This window comes from Labrus bergylta, chromosome 6, assembly GCF_963930695.1.
Source record: "Labrus bergylta chromosome 6, fLabBer1.1, whole genome shotgun sequence".
Lineage (NCBI taxonomy): Eukaryota > Metazoa > Chordata > Actinopteri > Labriformes > Labridae > Labrus > Labrus bergylta.
The window spans coordinates 29,083,608-29,097,168 of NC_089200.1; the positions used below are offsets into that span (position 1 = coordinate 29,083,608).

The window sequence follows — 13,561 nt, forward strand, 5'->3', positions numbered from 1 at the left end:
CGGGTACTTTGCCCAAACGATGCCGGCCCTGCCCCTTTCTGGATGAAAACATTTAATCTAAATGAATGGCGGCAAATGGACAAGACGGAATCTCAAGCAATTTAAAAGCTTAAGAAAACCGTACTGCTTAACGGATACTAGGAAGCCCAAATCCAATGAAGGTCAAATTATACATGAAAACTTTTCCGAACAGTGCATCGTAATAAAATAAACACATGAAAGGTGTACATGAGTGTCTCTTCATTCCGTCTTTATCAAACTCATAGACTGGTAAATATTGGTCAAACTGGACAAACGAGCTCATACTGGGATCAGGGAGGTGTACCTTATGTGTGTATATTAACCGTGTTACCTGGGTGGGATCGTAACTTTCCCGCTTATGCTTCGCTAACTTGCAGTGATTGCTTACACTCCAGCACGGTTACTGTGAGTGGTGGCTGTTGACACCTCTCCCCCCCTTCAAGGCTCTTTGAATAGTACTTACTGATCACTCACCAAACTCCCATGAGTCTTTGCGCTCCAGCATGGTCCTTTGTTGTATTTGCAACATCTTTTCTTTTAGACTCTTTGAGATGTTAAAATCAACAGTTCTTCCCCCTCGGCCGCTACATACCGATGGTTTGTTGTTTTGACTGTTTGATAGATTAAATTATTTACATTTTTAAACATTTTTAACAGCGTACGATTACACTTCCAATTTATGATAAACAGGAAGGAAAATATGAGGGACAAAAAATGAGTAAGTATGAATAAAAAGTTAAAATAACTGTATAAATACGCTAATAAATGAATAAATACATGTAAAAATATATAAATAGCCTTTTTCATTAACAAAGTGTATTTATTATTTATTCATTGATGTATTGTTTTCAGCATTTATATATTTATTGATGCATTTATTTAATTATTTATTTATTTATACATTATTGTATGCATTTCTCCCAACATTTAGTTATTCATTTATTTATACTTTAGTCATGTTTTGTCCCTCATAGAAAAACCATTACGTGTTTTGTCTTTAATGGGGCGTGGTTAATACACACGTCTTCTCTCTCACACAAACATAACTTCACCGTAGCAACCACGGCGCTCACAAAGCGCTGCGTCGACCCTCCAGAGAAGACTAGTCCTCCTCCTAGCGCGGGGAAATGAAGAGGAGGCTACATAAGAAATACTTGGTTCTTATCCTGGCATATTCAGGGTTACTTTTGCTAATACCGTACGTGTTAGATTACCGGGATAAATCCGTGCAGCATGCGAAACACGGGCTCAGGCAGCAGCAGCTCAGATGTCCAGATCTGGAGAACACGGTGGCGCTGCTTTGGGATAATAACGGGTACAAAGTGAACGGCAGCGACCCCGCGGAGATCGCCGTCAACAGGAGCCAGTCTCGGATACACATCTACCTGCATGCCACATGGAGAACCGGCTCCTCGTTTCTGGGGGAGTTGTTCAACCAGCACCCCGATGTGTTTTACCTGTACGAGCCCATGTGGCACATATGGCAGGCTCTGTACCCGGGGGACGCAGGCAGCCTCCAGGGCGCCGTGCGGGACATGATGAATGCGCTCTTCCGCTGCGACTTCTCCGTCCTCAAACTTTACGCAGGATCGCAGAACATCACCACGTCGTTCATTTTCGGCTGGAAGATGAACAAGGTGATATGCTCGGAGCCGCTGTGTGAAGCGCACAAACGGCACGAAATTGGTCTGGTAAGGGAGGACCAGTGTGCCAAGTGCCAGAAGCGGGACATCAGGGATCTGGAGAGGGAGTGTAAAAAGTACCCGGTAATGGTGATCAAAGGAGTCCGCGTTTTGGACCTGAGCACGCTGGTTCCTCTCATGAGAGACCCGGCGATAAACCTCCAGGTCATCCAGCTCTTCAGGGACCCCCGGGCTGTGCACAACTCCCGCTTGAAGTCCAAGCAGGCCCTGGTGAAGGAGAGCATTCAGGTCCTGAGGAGTAAAAAGCAGGCTGATAAGTACAAGCGTTTGCTGGTGCCGAGCAACAAGGGGAACCGGGCGGAGAGCTACGTCTCCAGCGCCATGGAGCTCATCTGTGACAACTGGCTCAGTGACATGATGCTGGTGATGAACTCGCCTCCCTGGTTGAGGAGGAACTACCTCCGCATCCGCTACGAGGACCTGGTCCTGCATCCCATGGAGGAGCTCCAGAGGCTCTACCGCTTCTCCAACCTCTCCTCCTTCCCCGCGTTGGAGAAGTTTGCGCTGAACATGACACACGGGCAGGGGTATTCATCGGACAGGCCGTTTCTGATATCATCCAGGGATGCTAAAGAGGCAATATACGCCTGGAGGGAGAGACTCAATGTGGAGCAGATCAACCAGGTGGAGGCTTACTGCAGTGAAGTCATGAGGCAGCTGGGCTATGAGAAGAACAGCATAGAAAAGACAACATGAAGATGTGCCCTGAGGAACATGAAAACAGGTATGAGATCACACATCAGGCTTTGGTTAAAGAGTAAATAGAGGTTGACATCCGCAGAGTTTTTTAAAGTGCCCTCACTGCACACTCATGTTTCTTTCAACCAGCCAGAGCAGGAAGTTGGTGGTTTTAACAGAAAACATTTTTCGCACTTCAGGCCTGCTGCCGTGTTATGCAGCTGATCCTTGACCTCTTGCCTCCATCTCACTGAAGCAAACAGAGAGCAGGGCGTCTATAATGTGGATAGCACACATTTATTTTGTCTACAAGGCAGATAGAGACAGGAAACCGAGTTGAATTTATAACATTTAAAGTCCCCTCTTCTAGAGAACATGTGTCACTGATTATTCCTTCACTTTACACTTTGACCTTCACTGTGGACAATGATGTATGTGCAGACACTAAAAGTTTGCTTTTACTTCTTTGATCTTCTGAGCGTTTCTCCATTGAACATTTTTTGCACAAGCATGCATTTGCAACACAGACATACATTGATGCATTTACATTTGCATCATGCAACTTACACTGGGGTTAGAACAATCCCCGTTTTTCCTCAAAAGCAGTTAATTCATTTGAGAGTTGGCCCATTGGCTTATGAGCCAAGACCTGATCTCATACTGGTGACATAGTCTAATAAGATTAACAGCTTTAGCTAAGGGTTGTCATGATACCATTTTAAACCAAGTTACAGATCTAGTAAAAAAAAAGAAAAATCAACCACTTCTGATACGTCTTTTAATAATGAAACCCTACAGTGTCATTTCTGTTTTTGATTCTGTGTTTGACTAACTCCTGAAGTCTGAACTGCTCAAATACATCTGCAAAGATTCAGTATCACAGTGACCTCTCTCTCTCTTTAGCTCACAGCAGCTTTTGGTTAAAAACATGACGAATTTAATACTAACACCCTGTATTGTGTGGTTTCTATTATTGTGTCCTGGTGGAGTTTAAAATTGTAAAAAAACAAACAAGTAACTATACAGGGCATGAATTCTCATTAACTTTCTTTCTGGTCTGGTTTTGTTGTAGGGATGTGCAATCAGTTGTAATTTATTTTTTATCGTGATAGGAGCACAACGAAACACAGCACAAAAGTCTTTACTTATCGCGGTGTAAGAAATATTATTCAGTCTTTCTCACTCAGCATGTGAACATAGTGGGTATAACGACCATGCTTTCAAACCCGTCTTCTGAAGTCAGATGAAGTGGTTCCAATCCCATGGTAAAATTATATTATTCAGATTTATTTTGGATTCAGGAGAGACATTGTACAAACACAGGAAGTGTGTGAATCATCACAAACAGCAGCTTGACAGAAAGTGTGAATAATATGCACTCTTTCATTTTTTGTTTGTTTATTGGCTTTCATACTTTAATATCAAGCATCATCACTTATTACCCCTCTGGTCATGCCGGCCTGTTTAACAGTTCGTCATAACTGAAAAGTAAATAAACAAATATGAATCTACCATGAAGGTTTTCCTCCCGCATCTCCTTCCTGAGTTAGCTGAGAAGTGTCGAAGTGACACAGAGTTTCTTCAGTGTTTATATTGGTTTCAACAAACTGGTCCGGTTGTTTTGGATAAGAGGAGACCTTTGTGGATATTTTGCCCCCCCCCCTTTTAAAACACGCTGAAGGATTCCAAAAACGACTAGAAGAGCAGACTCAAGAAAACTCATCTTAAATAAGAAACTTCTTTATTCAGTGAACGTCCGAGTACCTCTGCTTTTCTAAAACCACATTGTTTTTGTTCTCTATTGTCACATGATAAATAACCTGGCATCACTTCTCTCTCGCTCCTGCCTCATTAGATGCAAGTTTCAAACATAATAAATCAATAATGTCTGCAGATACAATGTCTTAACCTCCTCTTGTGGCAGCAGAATGCATGTTGCTGTTTCTGTTTTTGAGCTGCAAAGTCGAGTTTATTACCTGAAAACCAAATCTACTTCTTTGGTGCTAATACAATCTGAGACTAACATGTTTGCTGGTCCAGTATTTCAGCCGTTTCCAGTTTCCAGTTTGTATCAAAACAACTCTAATCAACACGTTCATTCATTTTAATACAGCACAGAACTCGCCCAGTGCACAACTATCATTTTACTTTTGAGTGAATGTGATTTTTTTTTTGTAGTAGTATGCAGAGTGACATAAAATCTACCTGTTGATTGTGTTGTATTTATTGCTCTCACAACAGTCCCTCCATAATCATATCATCTGTAGTTCTAAGTTAACACGAGCCTCAGCTCTTGTGGTGCAGATAACATCTCTGCTTCACACCCAGAACTTCTTAAACAGGTCACTGCTGTTGTTCTCTTGTTGGAACTTTATCTTGAAGTTTTTCGTTTTAGATAAACAAACATTAGATTCAACCTATTAAGGACAATAAAAACATTTGAGTTGATTCTAAAAAAAGCATTCCAGCGTCAACATTTAGACTCAAGTGGCCCCTCGATAAGAGATTTTTTTTAATCTCTATTGGCGCAAGACAGTCGCAGGAATATTTCCCCCCTCCTTAATGACGAACTGATCTGCTCTTAATAGAGGCCTTATTGTTTCTCGCTGGGTGCTCTCATGGATAGCGGGGGGGCTGGCAGCGACTCTCCGGGCCCCGGACTCTGCTGTCAAGAAGGGGATCATTGTGCACGGCTGTGTGTGACGGGGATGGAGCTCCCAGGGTTACCACCAGCCTGTCACCGCCAGCTCTTACAAGCACACCCCCTTCAGATCCGGGGCTGGCTGTAAGCCTTCTCCGGGGAGCACAAAAAGAGGGCGGAGGTGATGGGTGCACCCTTGTCTCGCGGGCCTCCATCCTGATAGATCTATGCAGGGTCAGCTGTGTCATAACTTGAGTCTTTTATTTTAATCCTCAGATAATATTTTCTCTCTTGCAGGGGCCTGGTATTGGACACTGAGGGCAGAAGGTGGAATAACTAAACAAGCAGCAGGAATGTTGTCCACCGGGGAGCTCACAAGCCTCGGCTCATGGGTCGTTTTCCTTCAGCCGAGCCAGGTCGATGAACTGGAGAAAAAACTTAAGTGGAAAGCGCAGCAGCCAATCACAGGAGCATGAATTTGAAACAGGGAGAAGGCAGCTTCACATTTGTGTAGTGTTTAACTTCAGCAGAGTCTGTGCTGATAGAAAGTAGGTGGGAGAGGGACGTCAACAGGCAGAGTGAGATGAGGCTGGTTTGTGTTGCCGTTCCACTGGCCTGCCTCTATCCCTCTGTCCTTTTAGTAGCACTAATCCCCTCTACAAATCCCCTGCAGGCGAGGCCACAAAAAGCACCAGGATGGGTCCTTCTTGGGAGGTGGCTGCCAGGATCCCGGGTGGCAGCTTCAGGTTCACTCTCACCTGCGTTACTTATCCGTCCAGACTCTGACTAAGCACGGCATTACTGACACCTAACTAGCTGGCTCACTAACAATGCCAATGTCAAGTTTGGGAAGAAGAAAGTACAGTATTTTTCTGAAAAAGGAGGCCCAACTGAGGAACCGTTGTTCCTCCTCCGGCCTCTCAGGAATCTGGACAGCTGCAGCGCCCCACTGACAAAACACTCACAGGGCTGTGAAATGTTCTAATATCTCAAGGACGTGTCTTGGAGGGGCCGCCTCTGCCCTGCCAACAAACTTTCTAGATACTTCTCACACAACCGACTGTACTCATTTCTGTTTTTTTTTTATTGTACTGAATTTTTATAGTTTTTATCTAAAATATTGTTAAATACTGCGATATCCTTTTGGTTACTGAAGGGATACGACGTTAAGCAGTATCCATGTGTTCAACTTTAGAAGTTGGTTCTGTATTTAATGTTCTGGTTGGACAACCCTGAAGAAGGAAAGACGTTCTCTTGTCAAAGAAAGTCATAACTTTTAAGACTATTTAAACTGACTTCAATAAAGAGTAAGTAAAAACTACTGAAGTGGCTTATCAAGAACATTCATGTGGTTTGTTTTTCACATAAAATAAAGACACAGATTGTTAAAAGACAGAAGTATGCTAATGAAATAAAATACTAGATTAGTGAAAGGAAACATGCAAATCATTTATTAATGGCACCAGTGGCTATAAATGAAACTATTCAGCCTCACTAACCAAAGTGCTTCACAGCAGAAGGAAACAGATCAGAAATAAAGACATATTAAACCTTACGTTTCTCATGTTCACATCCTGAAGATGTAAGCAAGCTGCCTGGCTGCACGGCCAAAACAACAAGTCTGAAAATGGCTGACTTTCATGATACCTGTTGTTGAACTTTTTTGCTTTGTAACCATAGCAACATTATTCTTTTTTGGCTAACATCAGCACCCTTTGTCACAATACAAGAGTTAGATTCATGGACATGGATAGCTTAGTTGATCAATCGTTTTTTATTTGTAGAGTGACGATGTAGAACAAGTGTTATAATGAAACTTTACATAAAGAGCAGGTCTGGACCGTGCACATTGTTATATGATTTACAGAGACTTAACATTAATCCACCATGAGCACAACACTTGGCAAAATGTGGCAACAATGAAGGTTTTGGCAAATTAGCCAATTAACACATTCACTGAGATAATCTCTCGCTTATAATGTTTAGCTATAAAACGTGAACGAAGGTCAGTGGGCTAGCTGTACATTAGCTTTGCTGCATGAATGTTGCATCTTAACATAAGATGAAAAATAGTTCTGCAAACTTCAAACTGGACAATTTAATGAACAGATGAGCGTGCGTAGAATGGATTAAATCGCTGAATCCACTCAAAAAATTTTTTTTGTATATATTGATCTTATATACGAGATGAAATATTGTGAGGTCTATAGAAACCGAGGTCAAAGTGAAATGATGATGCAGTGTCACACATCCTGCCCTGAAGATTAAAATGTACCTAATGAGGCATCAGACATCTGAAACAATCCTCTTACAAAATGTCTTTCTGATTCATGAGATCACTGAAGCATACTGTACGTTTTAGTTTCAAAACAAGCCCACATGCACTCTTTGAATCCTGTTTCCTGATTGCAGCTCATATTGTTATTGAACATTGTAATTTGCTCATCTGAGACCGCACACTTTTTCATACATTAGAATACAAAAGTTGCCCAGAGGAGGTCTTTCATTTTGTGTTTGGAAGGGTTTCTTTGTGTGCCCTGTTAAAGAAAAGATGATAAAATAATATGCCAACTAGCCACATTACAAAACACCTGTAAAACACATGATCTCCTGTAAGATGGATTCATCAGATGAACCTACTTGCTTTAACAAGCTAAAAACAAAGAAAAAAAAAGGTAAATGATAAATCAAAGCCTTCCTGAAGTCTTAACCTGATGGATTCTTTTTTTCTTCTTCGTACCTCGAGCAGACAGCCTTAACCAAATGAAACCTGTTGTGCGTTGTTGATGTAAGCATAAAGTATGCACTTTAAAGAAGCTGGGTTTTAAACCGAAGTGTTCTTGAGTGCAAGAATGCACATCCTTTAGATCTCCCAGGAGGATTGTCTGGAGTCCACTTCACAGAAATCAGTCCACAGGCTGCAATTGTTGTCCTGAAAAAAGAAGAACAAGGCCTCATTCTTCAAGTTTTCTTACCATCTGTTCAAATATTTATAGAAGTGTATTGCATTCACCCCTGAAAATAAAAATCGTCTCAGTTTTTGTGAATTAAAAAAGATAGCTAGTTCAGAATTATGATATTATTTTCCCTTGGGGAAAAATAAATAAAAATCTGCTGTTTTTCAGAATGACAGATATTTATGTCATGCAGATTTTTATATTGTTTTTTACAAGTTAATGCAACACACTTCCATACATACCTGACATATGAAGATACATACATGCTAATTGCTACTAGTATCCTTTATTTACCAAGAATTATTTCCCCCTTCCTCCTCTCAAACTAAAATATTTAAAGAAACAGACGGCTCTTGATGATTTGACAATTTTTATTAACATGTTGACATGCAATCCATGGCAGGTAGAACCGGGCAGCCAGTTGCTACAAGGAAACAACAGGTGCACATTTTGACATTTGAGCTACATCTCATATTTCTCAGGTACAGAGAGCTTTAAATATAGCCAGCGAGACAACTGACAGCACGACAGAGAGAGAGAGTGCACATGAAGGTTATACGAGTGTCCTCTGATTGAGGTAAAGTGCCATTCCTCTGCTCACATATCTGACTGCATACAGTAAAGTCGTCCATGATACTGCCGCCCATAAAGTGCTCCTGCATCTTCAAGTCTTTGACATGTTGACGAATGCAAGTTTCTTTTTCTTAAAATGATGTTAGTCGATGAAGCAAGAATTACAGGAACATTCTCACACTCTGTTTTCTTTTTGCACAGTCCAGAGACAACAGTGTCTCTGCTGTAAGATATATCTAGAAGGTGTGTGCCCCCTCTTTGCACAAAAATGATTTTGAGAGCAGAAGTCCGAGTCTAACAGCTCAGACAAAATGGTGAATAAGTGATTATTTAATGCCCTAGATACAGACGAGGCTTTGCTTTCAAGAAAGAAGTTGTTGGAAAGCACGTCCTTGCGTTACTTCTCTTCTCCAGCTAAAATTAAAATGACCCAAGAGCTCAGCCACAGCTTACATAACTACACTCATTTCCTCTCTGGGAGATCCCTCCTGAGACTTCAAACTTGTGCGGGGGCTTCTCCCTCCAGTGAAAAAACCTCAGATTCAACTCGCACCATCGAGCCTTTCACACCTGCCCCTCTGTACTTGAACATAAATGCAACAGGCGAAGGAAGGAGAAAACAAAAAGGCGACACGTGTTGTGTGTTGAATTTCAAACAGGGAGAGGTTCAGATGTCTAGACGTGGGAAAGCGAACACACACTGTGGCAATGCCCTGAAACAAAAAACAACAGTAAAAACCTCCTCATACTCTCTTCACACAAGCTGCTCCAGCAGCCCACAGGGCCGGCATACTGCTCTGTAAACCCGGACAATCTGCATGTTATTATAATACTATTTACATTATTTAATAAGCACTTAATAACAGCTTAAGGGGAGGGGGGAAATATGCAAATGACTAAATGTTTCTCCTCTTATTCATGCTGCGTAGGAAGAATTCCCAAAGGTTTAGTACAAACAGTGAGGATATTTGGAAACTGATCTTTTGTAAAAGAGTATTGATGCAAATTAAGCTGCAGGAAATCATGAGGGTTCAGGTGTCTGCTGTGGAAAATGTCAGCCAACAGGGACAAACACTGTGACATTTAGAAACCGTTGTCTCTTATCGATGATTTGCATGTTGGCAATAGTTTTAAAACCATTAAGAAGAAACCTCTGTGCTGCAGAGTGCAACTGTTCCTCAGGTGAAACGATAACACACTTTCATTTTACAGTTAAGGAGGATAAAGAGAACAACATGTGTTCCCCCCGTTTATGATCGGTACACTGCGTCCCTCAGGGAAACGGATGTTCAGGCTTCTTGTAATCAAACCTCAGGGAAGTCTCTATATTATCATCATTCATTATGTGCATGCAGCTACTGCAACATAAATAGTCCGAGCTGCGTAATGAGTTTAAAGCCATGGGGTCAACCTGTTCGGAAATTAATCTGTTGGTTGGAATTTTTTCTCAGGAGTGCATGTGAGAGGTCTCAGCTGCAGCCTGCAGTCAGTTAGCTTAGCACAAAGACTGGAGACAGGGATAAGCAGCTTATCTTTCCAAAGGTAGCGAAATAGTGTCCTGTTTTGAAAATTTGTAGTAAACATGCTTTAAATTTGGAGAGTGCAATCTTTACAAAAACAGGCTATAGCTTAACAGATTCTGTTAAGTGGGAATTTAACCTCCTCACATTGAAGTAGACGAGCTGTTCCCCCCTGTTCCTAATCTTTGAGCTGCCAACTAGCAGCTAAAACTTTGTATTTACTTCACAGATATTTTAAAAGATAATTGATTTATAATCAAACCCTCTAGAAGATAAATCATTGTAGTGGTATAAAACATGCCAGTGGAGAACGAACCTTTTGAAAAGATTAGAGGAATAAGTACAACAGGTTGATGTCTTTCTGCAGATCCTACAGTCGATCCAGGAATTTAGATTTAAGAACTTACAGGTGAGACGCGTTAAAAACATTCCACATATCTCCCATGTCTTGCTGATTCATGAGATCACTTAATCTTACTTGAAGTGCAAGAAGCAGTTTCAACAGGTACTGCAGGCTGATGTGTAAACTTCTCAAAGAGACCATTGTTTTGTTGACCAAATGCAAACACTGCTCGTTTATGTGCAAGCACTTCATTACAAAATCTCTCAAATAACCTATTACAAGATGAAATATTACAGGATCATCTTGTAAATCTCTCCTTGGCGTCTTTTCAAGTTGCACTTGTCAAAAAAAAACTACAATTAAATCTTCTAGTTAAAAACGTCTGAAGAACTACTCTGCAGTCTTTTTAATACAGACTGCATGGACTAACCTAATGCATCAACCAAAACATTTTAGTTTTTCGAGAAAAAAAAAAAAAAAAGAGTCGAGTTTAAACTGGTTCCATCTTCTCCTACATGAAGCTTCATTGCACTTCCATGTCATAATAATTTTGTGAATACTTGTCAATGATTGGTTGGAAAGACAAGCAACATGTTCTTGGGAATCCCTAGAAATTAGCATCGACAACTTTTCTTTTTCACATTTCCTCTCATTTTTATAGGCAGTGACTATCGGGGGAATTATCAGCATAGAAATCATTTAGGAGAATAATTGTTAGTTACAGCCAACAAAAATGTAGGCATCGCATAACTCAAAGTCAGTATTATTTAGTTTGTAGATGGTCATCATAGCCTGCCCTTCATAATATGGTGTTGAAATTGCTCTTTGATTGCATCAGTGTCCTTCAATCGTGATTTTTCTCGCGTTGGTTTACAAAGTTTTGGGAAATATTGTTGTGATATTGGGAAACAGAAGAAATCGCTTTGTTCCAGATCATGTTATTTCTGTGAAAAGCAGCTCAGAACACGGAAAGAGATCCCCTCCAAGACAAGATACAGAGGTGCTTTTTGTTACAGTCCAGGGGGGGTGATGCTCTAACAGAAGTGGTCTCACTGAAGAGGAACAAAGCTCAGTATTGTCGCTATTTACATGCTCACATTCTTCAGCCCTGTTACTTCACACGACAGGCTGAGGAGGCTAAGAGGGCAGCTCCTCCTCACACAGACTCCTCCACACAGATGCTTCTGTGCGACACAAAGGGCATCCTCACCAAACACATGCGTGGTACATTTTTTAAACCACAGGACTCCAGTTTGATCTATTAAAGCTTGGGTTGTGTTTCCGCATCATTAAGTCGTTTAAGTGTGGTTTGATGTCAGTGATATTTTCTGGTGCTCCGTGAGAACAAACACGTCAGATGAAGACAGAGGAGGGCCTCCAGGAAATTTTTCAACTTCTTTCCCACTCCAGCTGAACACAGAACAGCGTCAAATGTTCAAAAGTGCAGATTCGATCAAGAATAAGGACGCTTTGTCCCATTTTTTCTGCATAAAAGTTTCCCTTTTGTTTATTCAGAACAAACTGAATCACAGCATAATAACATTTTGTATCTTCTTGTGCACGAGGACTCGTGTCTCCTGGAGAACAAACTCCAGGTCTGTAATGAGATGAAATGGCCCTCGAGCTCTGCTCTCGGGGGCTGAGATGTGGCTCTGTGACCTCCCGTCTTGTCTCCTCCCATATCTCTGCACGCCGTCTTATCTCTGAGGGACCGGTCGCTCTGCCTTCAGCATATACAGAGAGAGCTGATGGGCGAGGCGGGCTGGGGGGGTAAGGACAGGAAGGTTGGCAAGAAGGTGAACAGGAGGGGGAGGGTCAGACGTGGTCCTCCATTGGGAAAACCAGCCGCGTGCCTCGGCTCAGCAACTCCTGCTCGCGGGAGTCCAGCTCGCGCTCAAGCGCCTCCTCCGACGTGCTGCCGCTCCTTTTCCCGTTAACGCTCCAACCCGTCCCTCCGGCCGCGTCCCCACCACCGCCGCCGGAGGCCCCGTTTGCTGTGATGGCCGTGTCACCGAACGTGAAGGTCATGTCACTGTCATTGCGGAGCAGGTCAGAGTCGTGGTCCCTCAGCTGCTCGTGGTTCTGAAAACACACGCACAGTGGAGCATGAGGGGGAGGGGAGCAGGACATGAGGGGACACAAACACACACACACACACACACACACACACACAGATGTAGGACACACAGAGTGGAAACATGTGGTGTGAACAGACTGACATTAACAGTGTAAAGGCTCATAAGGGACACTATGAATTTACAGAAGGGGGAAGGGAAGACTTTAACTTTAGAGTCCGTTTCTGCAACATCTGATAAAAATCAACCAAACACAAGTTCAGATTACAAACCACAAGGACACAAACACAACCCCGCTGTGAAGTAATACATGTGATGATAGCTGGGAAACAGACTTGTTATAAATGTTAGAACAGTTTTCACACCCACTTTTGAAATCACACATTGCATTGTGGGTAGTGCATGGCTCTAAATCAGTAGCATTGGTTCTCCCAGCTCTAATTGACCGGCTGACAATCGATAACCCGACCGTGTCCTCAGGGTAATCATGATGAGTGAACATCGGGTCAGCAGGGATTATTTAGATGAGGGACCCAAAAAAAAAAAAAAGATGTTGCATAACCTCTTCTTTCCAACAATTATCCAGGAGGACCTATGGGATCAAATAAATCCTAATAAATCCATCCCGTATTTTATGTGCACTACAAAAAAAAATACAAAAGCAAGCAGCTTTTTTATTGCTCCCACTTGTCCCCAGTGGAAATAAAAGATTTTTTCAGTGCACATATAAGTCTTAATTACATCAGTATGTGTTTGAAGTCGTTCTCAGTGTGCAGAATTAACAGCAGTTTATTACACAGCCGTGACTCGGGCTGGTCACCGTTTTATCGCACATTAAAAAGTTTGCCTGTGAATTGAAGTTTATTTCACTCCCAAAAGCCACATCCAAAACAATTTCCAAGAATTTGGTAATGCATCCCCACCAGATGTAACCACGCCAACACAGAATTTCCAAATCCGGTTCCTGCACCTGCAACATCTTACGAAAACTGAACATCCAGACAGCTGATGCAACAGTTGTTTTGCACAACCCAAGAATTTCTGCACCAC

The 13,561-nt window shown here is 42.0% G+C and overlaps 2 protein-coding genes across 2 annotated transcripts in view; one reads left to right on the top strand and one right to left on the bottom strand.

The window, feature by feature from the left end:
• Positions 1-868: 868 nt before the first annotated feature.
• Positions 869-6,364, top strand: chst7 (carbohydrate (N-acetylglucosamine 6-O) sulfotransferase 7). Its single transcript, XM_020631872.3, has 2 exons — positions 869-2,448; positions 5,341-6,364. Exon 1 carries the CDS (start codon positions 1,149-1,151, stop codon positions 2,418-2,420), a length of 1,272 nt encoding a protein of 423 aa, XP_020487528.1. The 5' UTR covers positions 869-1,148; the 3' UTR covers positions 2,421-2,448; positions 5,341-6,364.
• Positions 6,365-8,353: 1,989 nt separating this feature from the next.
• The window catches only part of slc9a7 (solute carrier family 9 member 7), a 37,944-nt gene continuing 32,736 nt past the window's right edge, over positions 8,354-13,561 (bottom strand). The window contains exon 16 of the mRNA XM_020631844.2: positions 8,354-12,518. Coding sequence (XP_020487500.1) covers positions 12,252-12,518 — 267 coding nt within the window. The 3' untranslated portion in view covers positions 8,354-12,251. The remainder of the gene's footprint in view (positions 12,519-13,561) is intronic.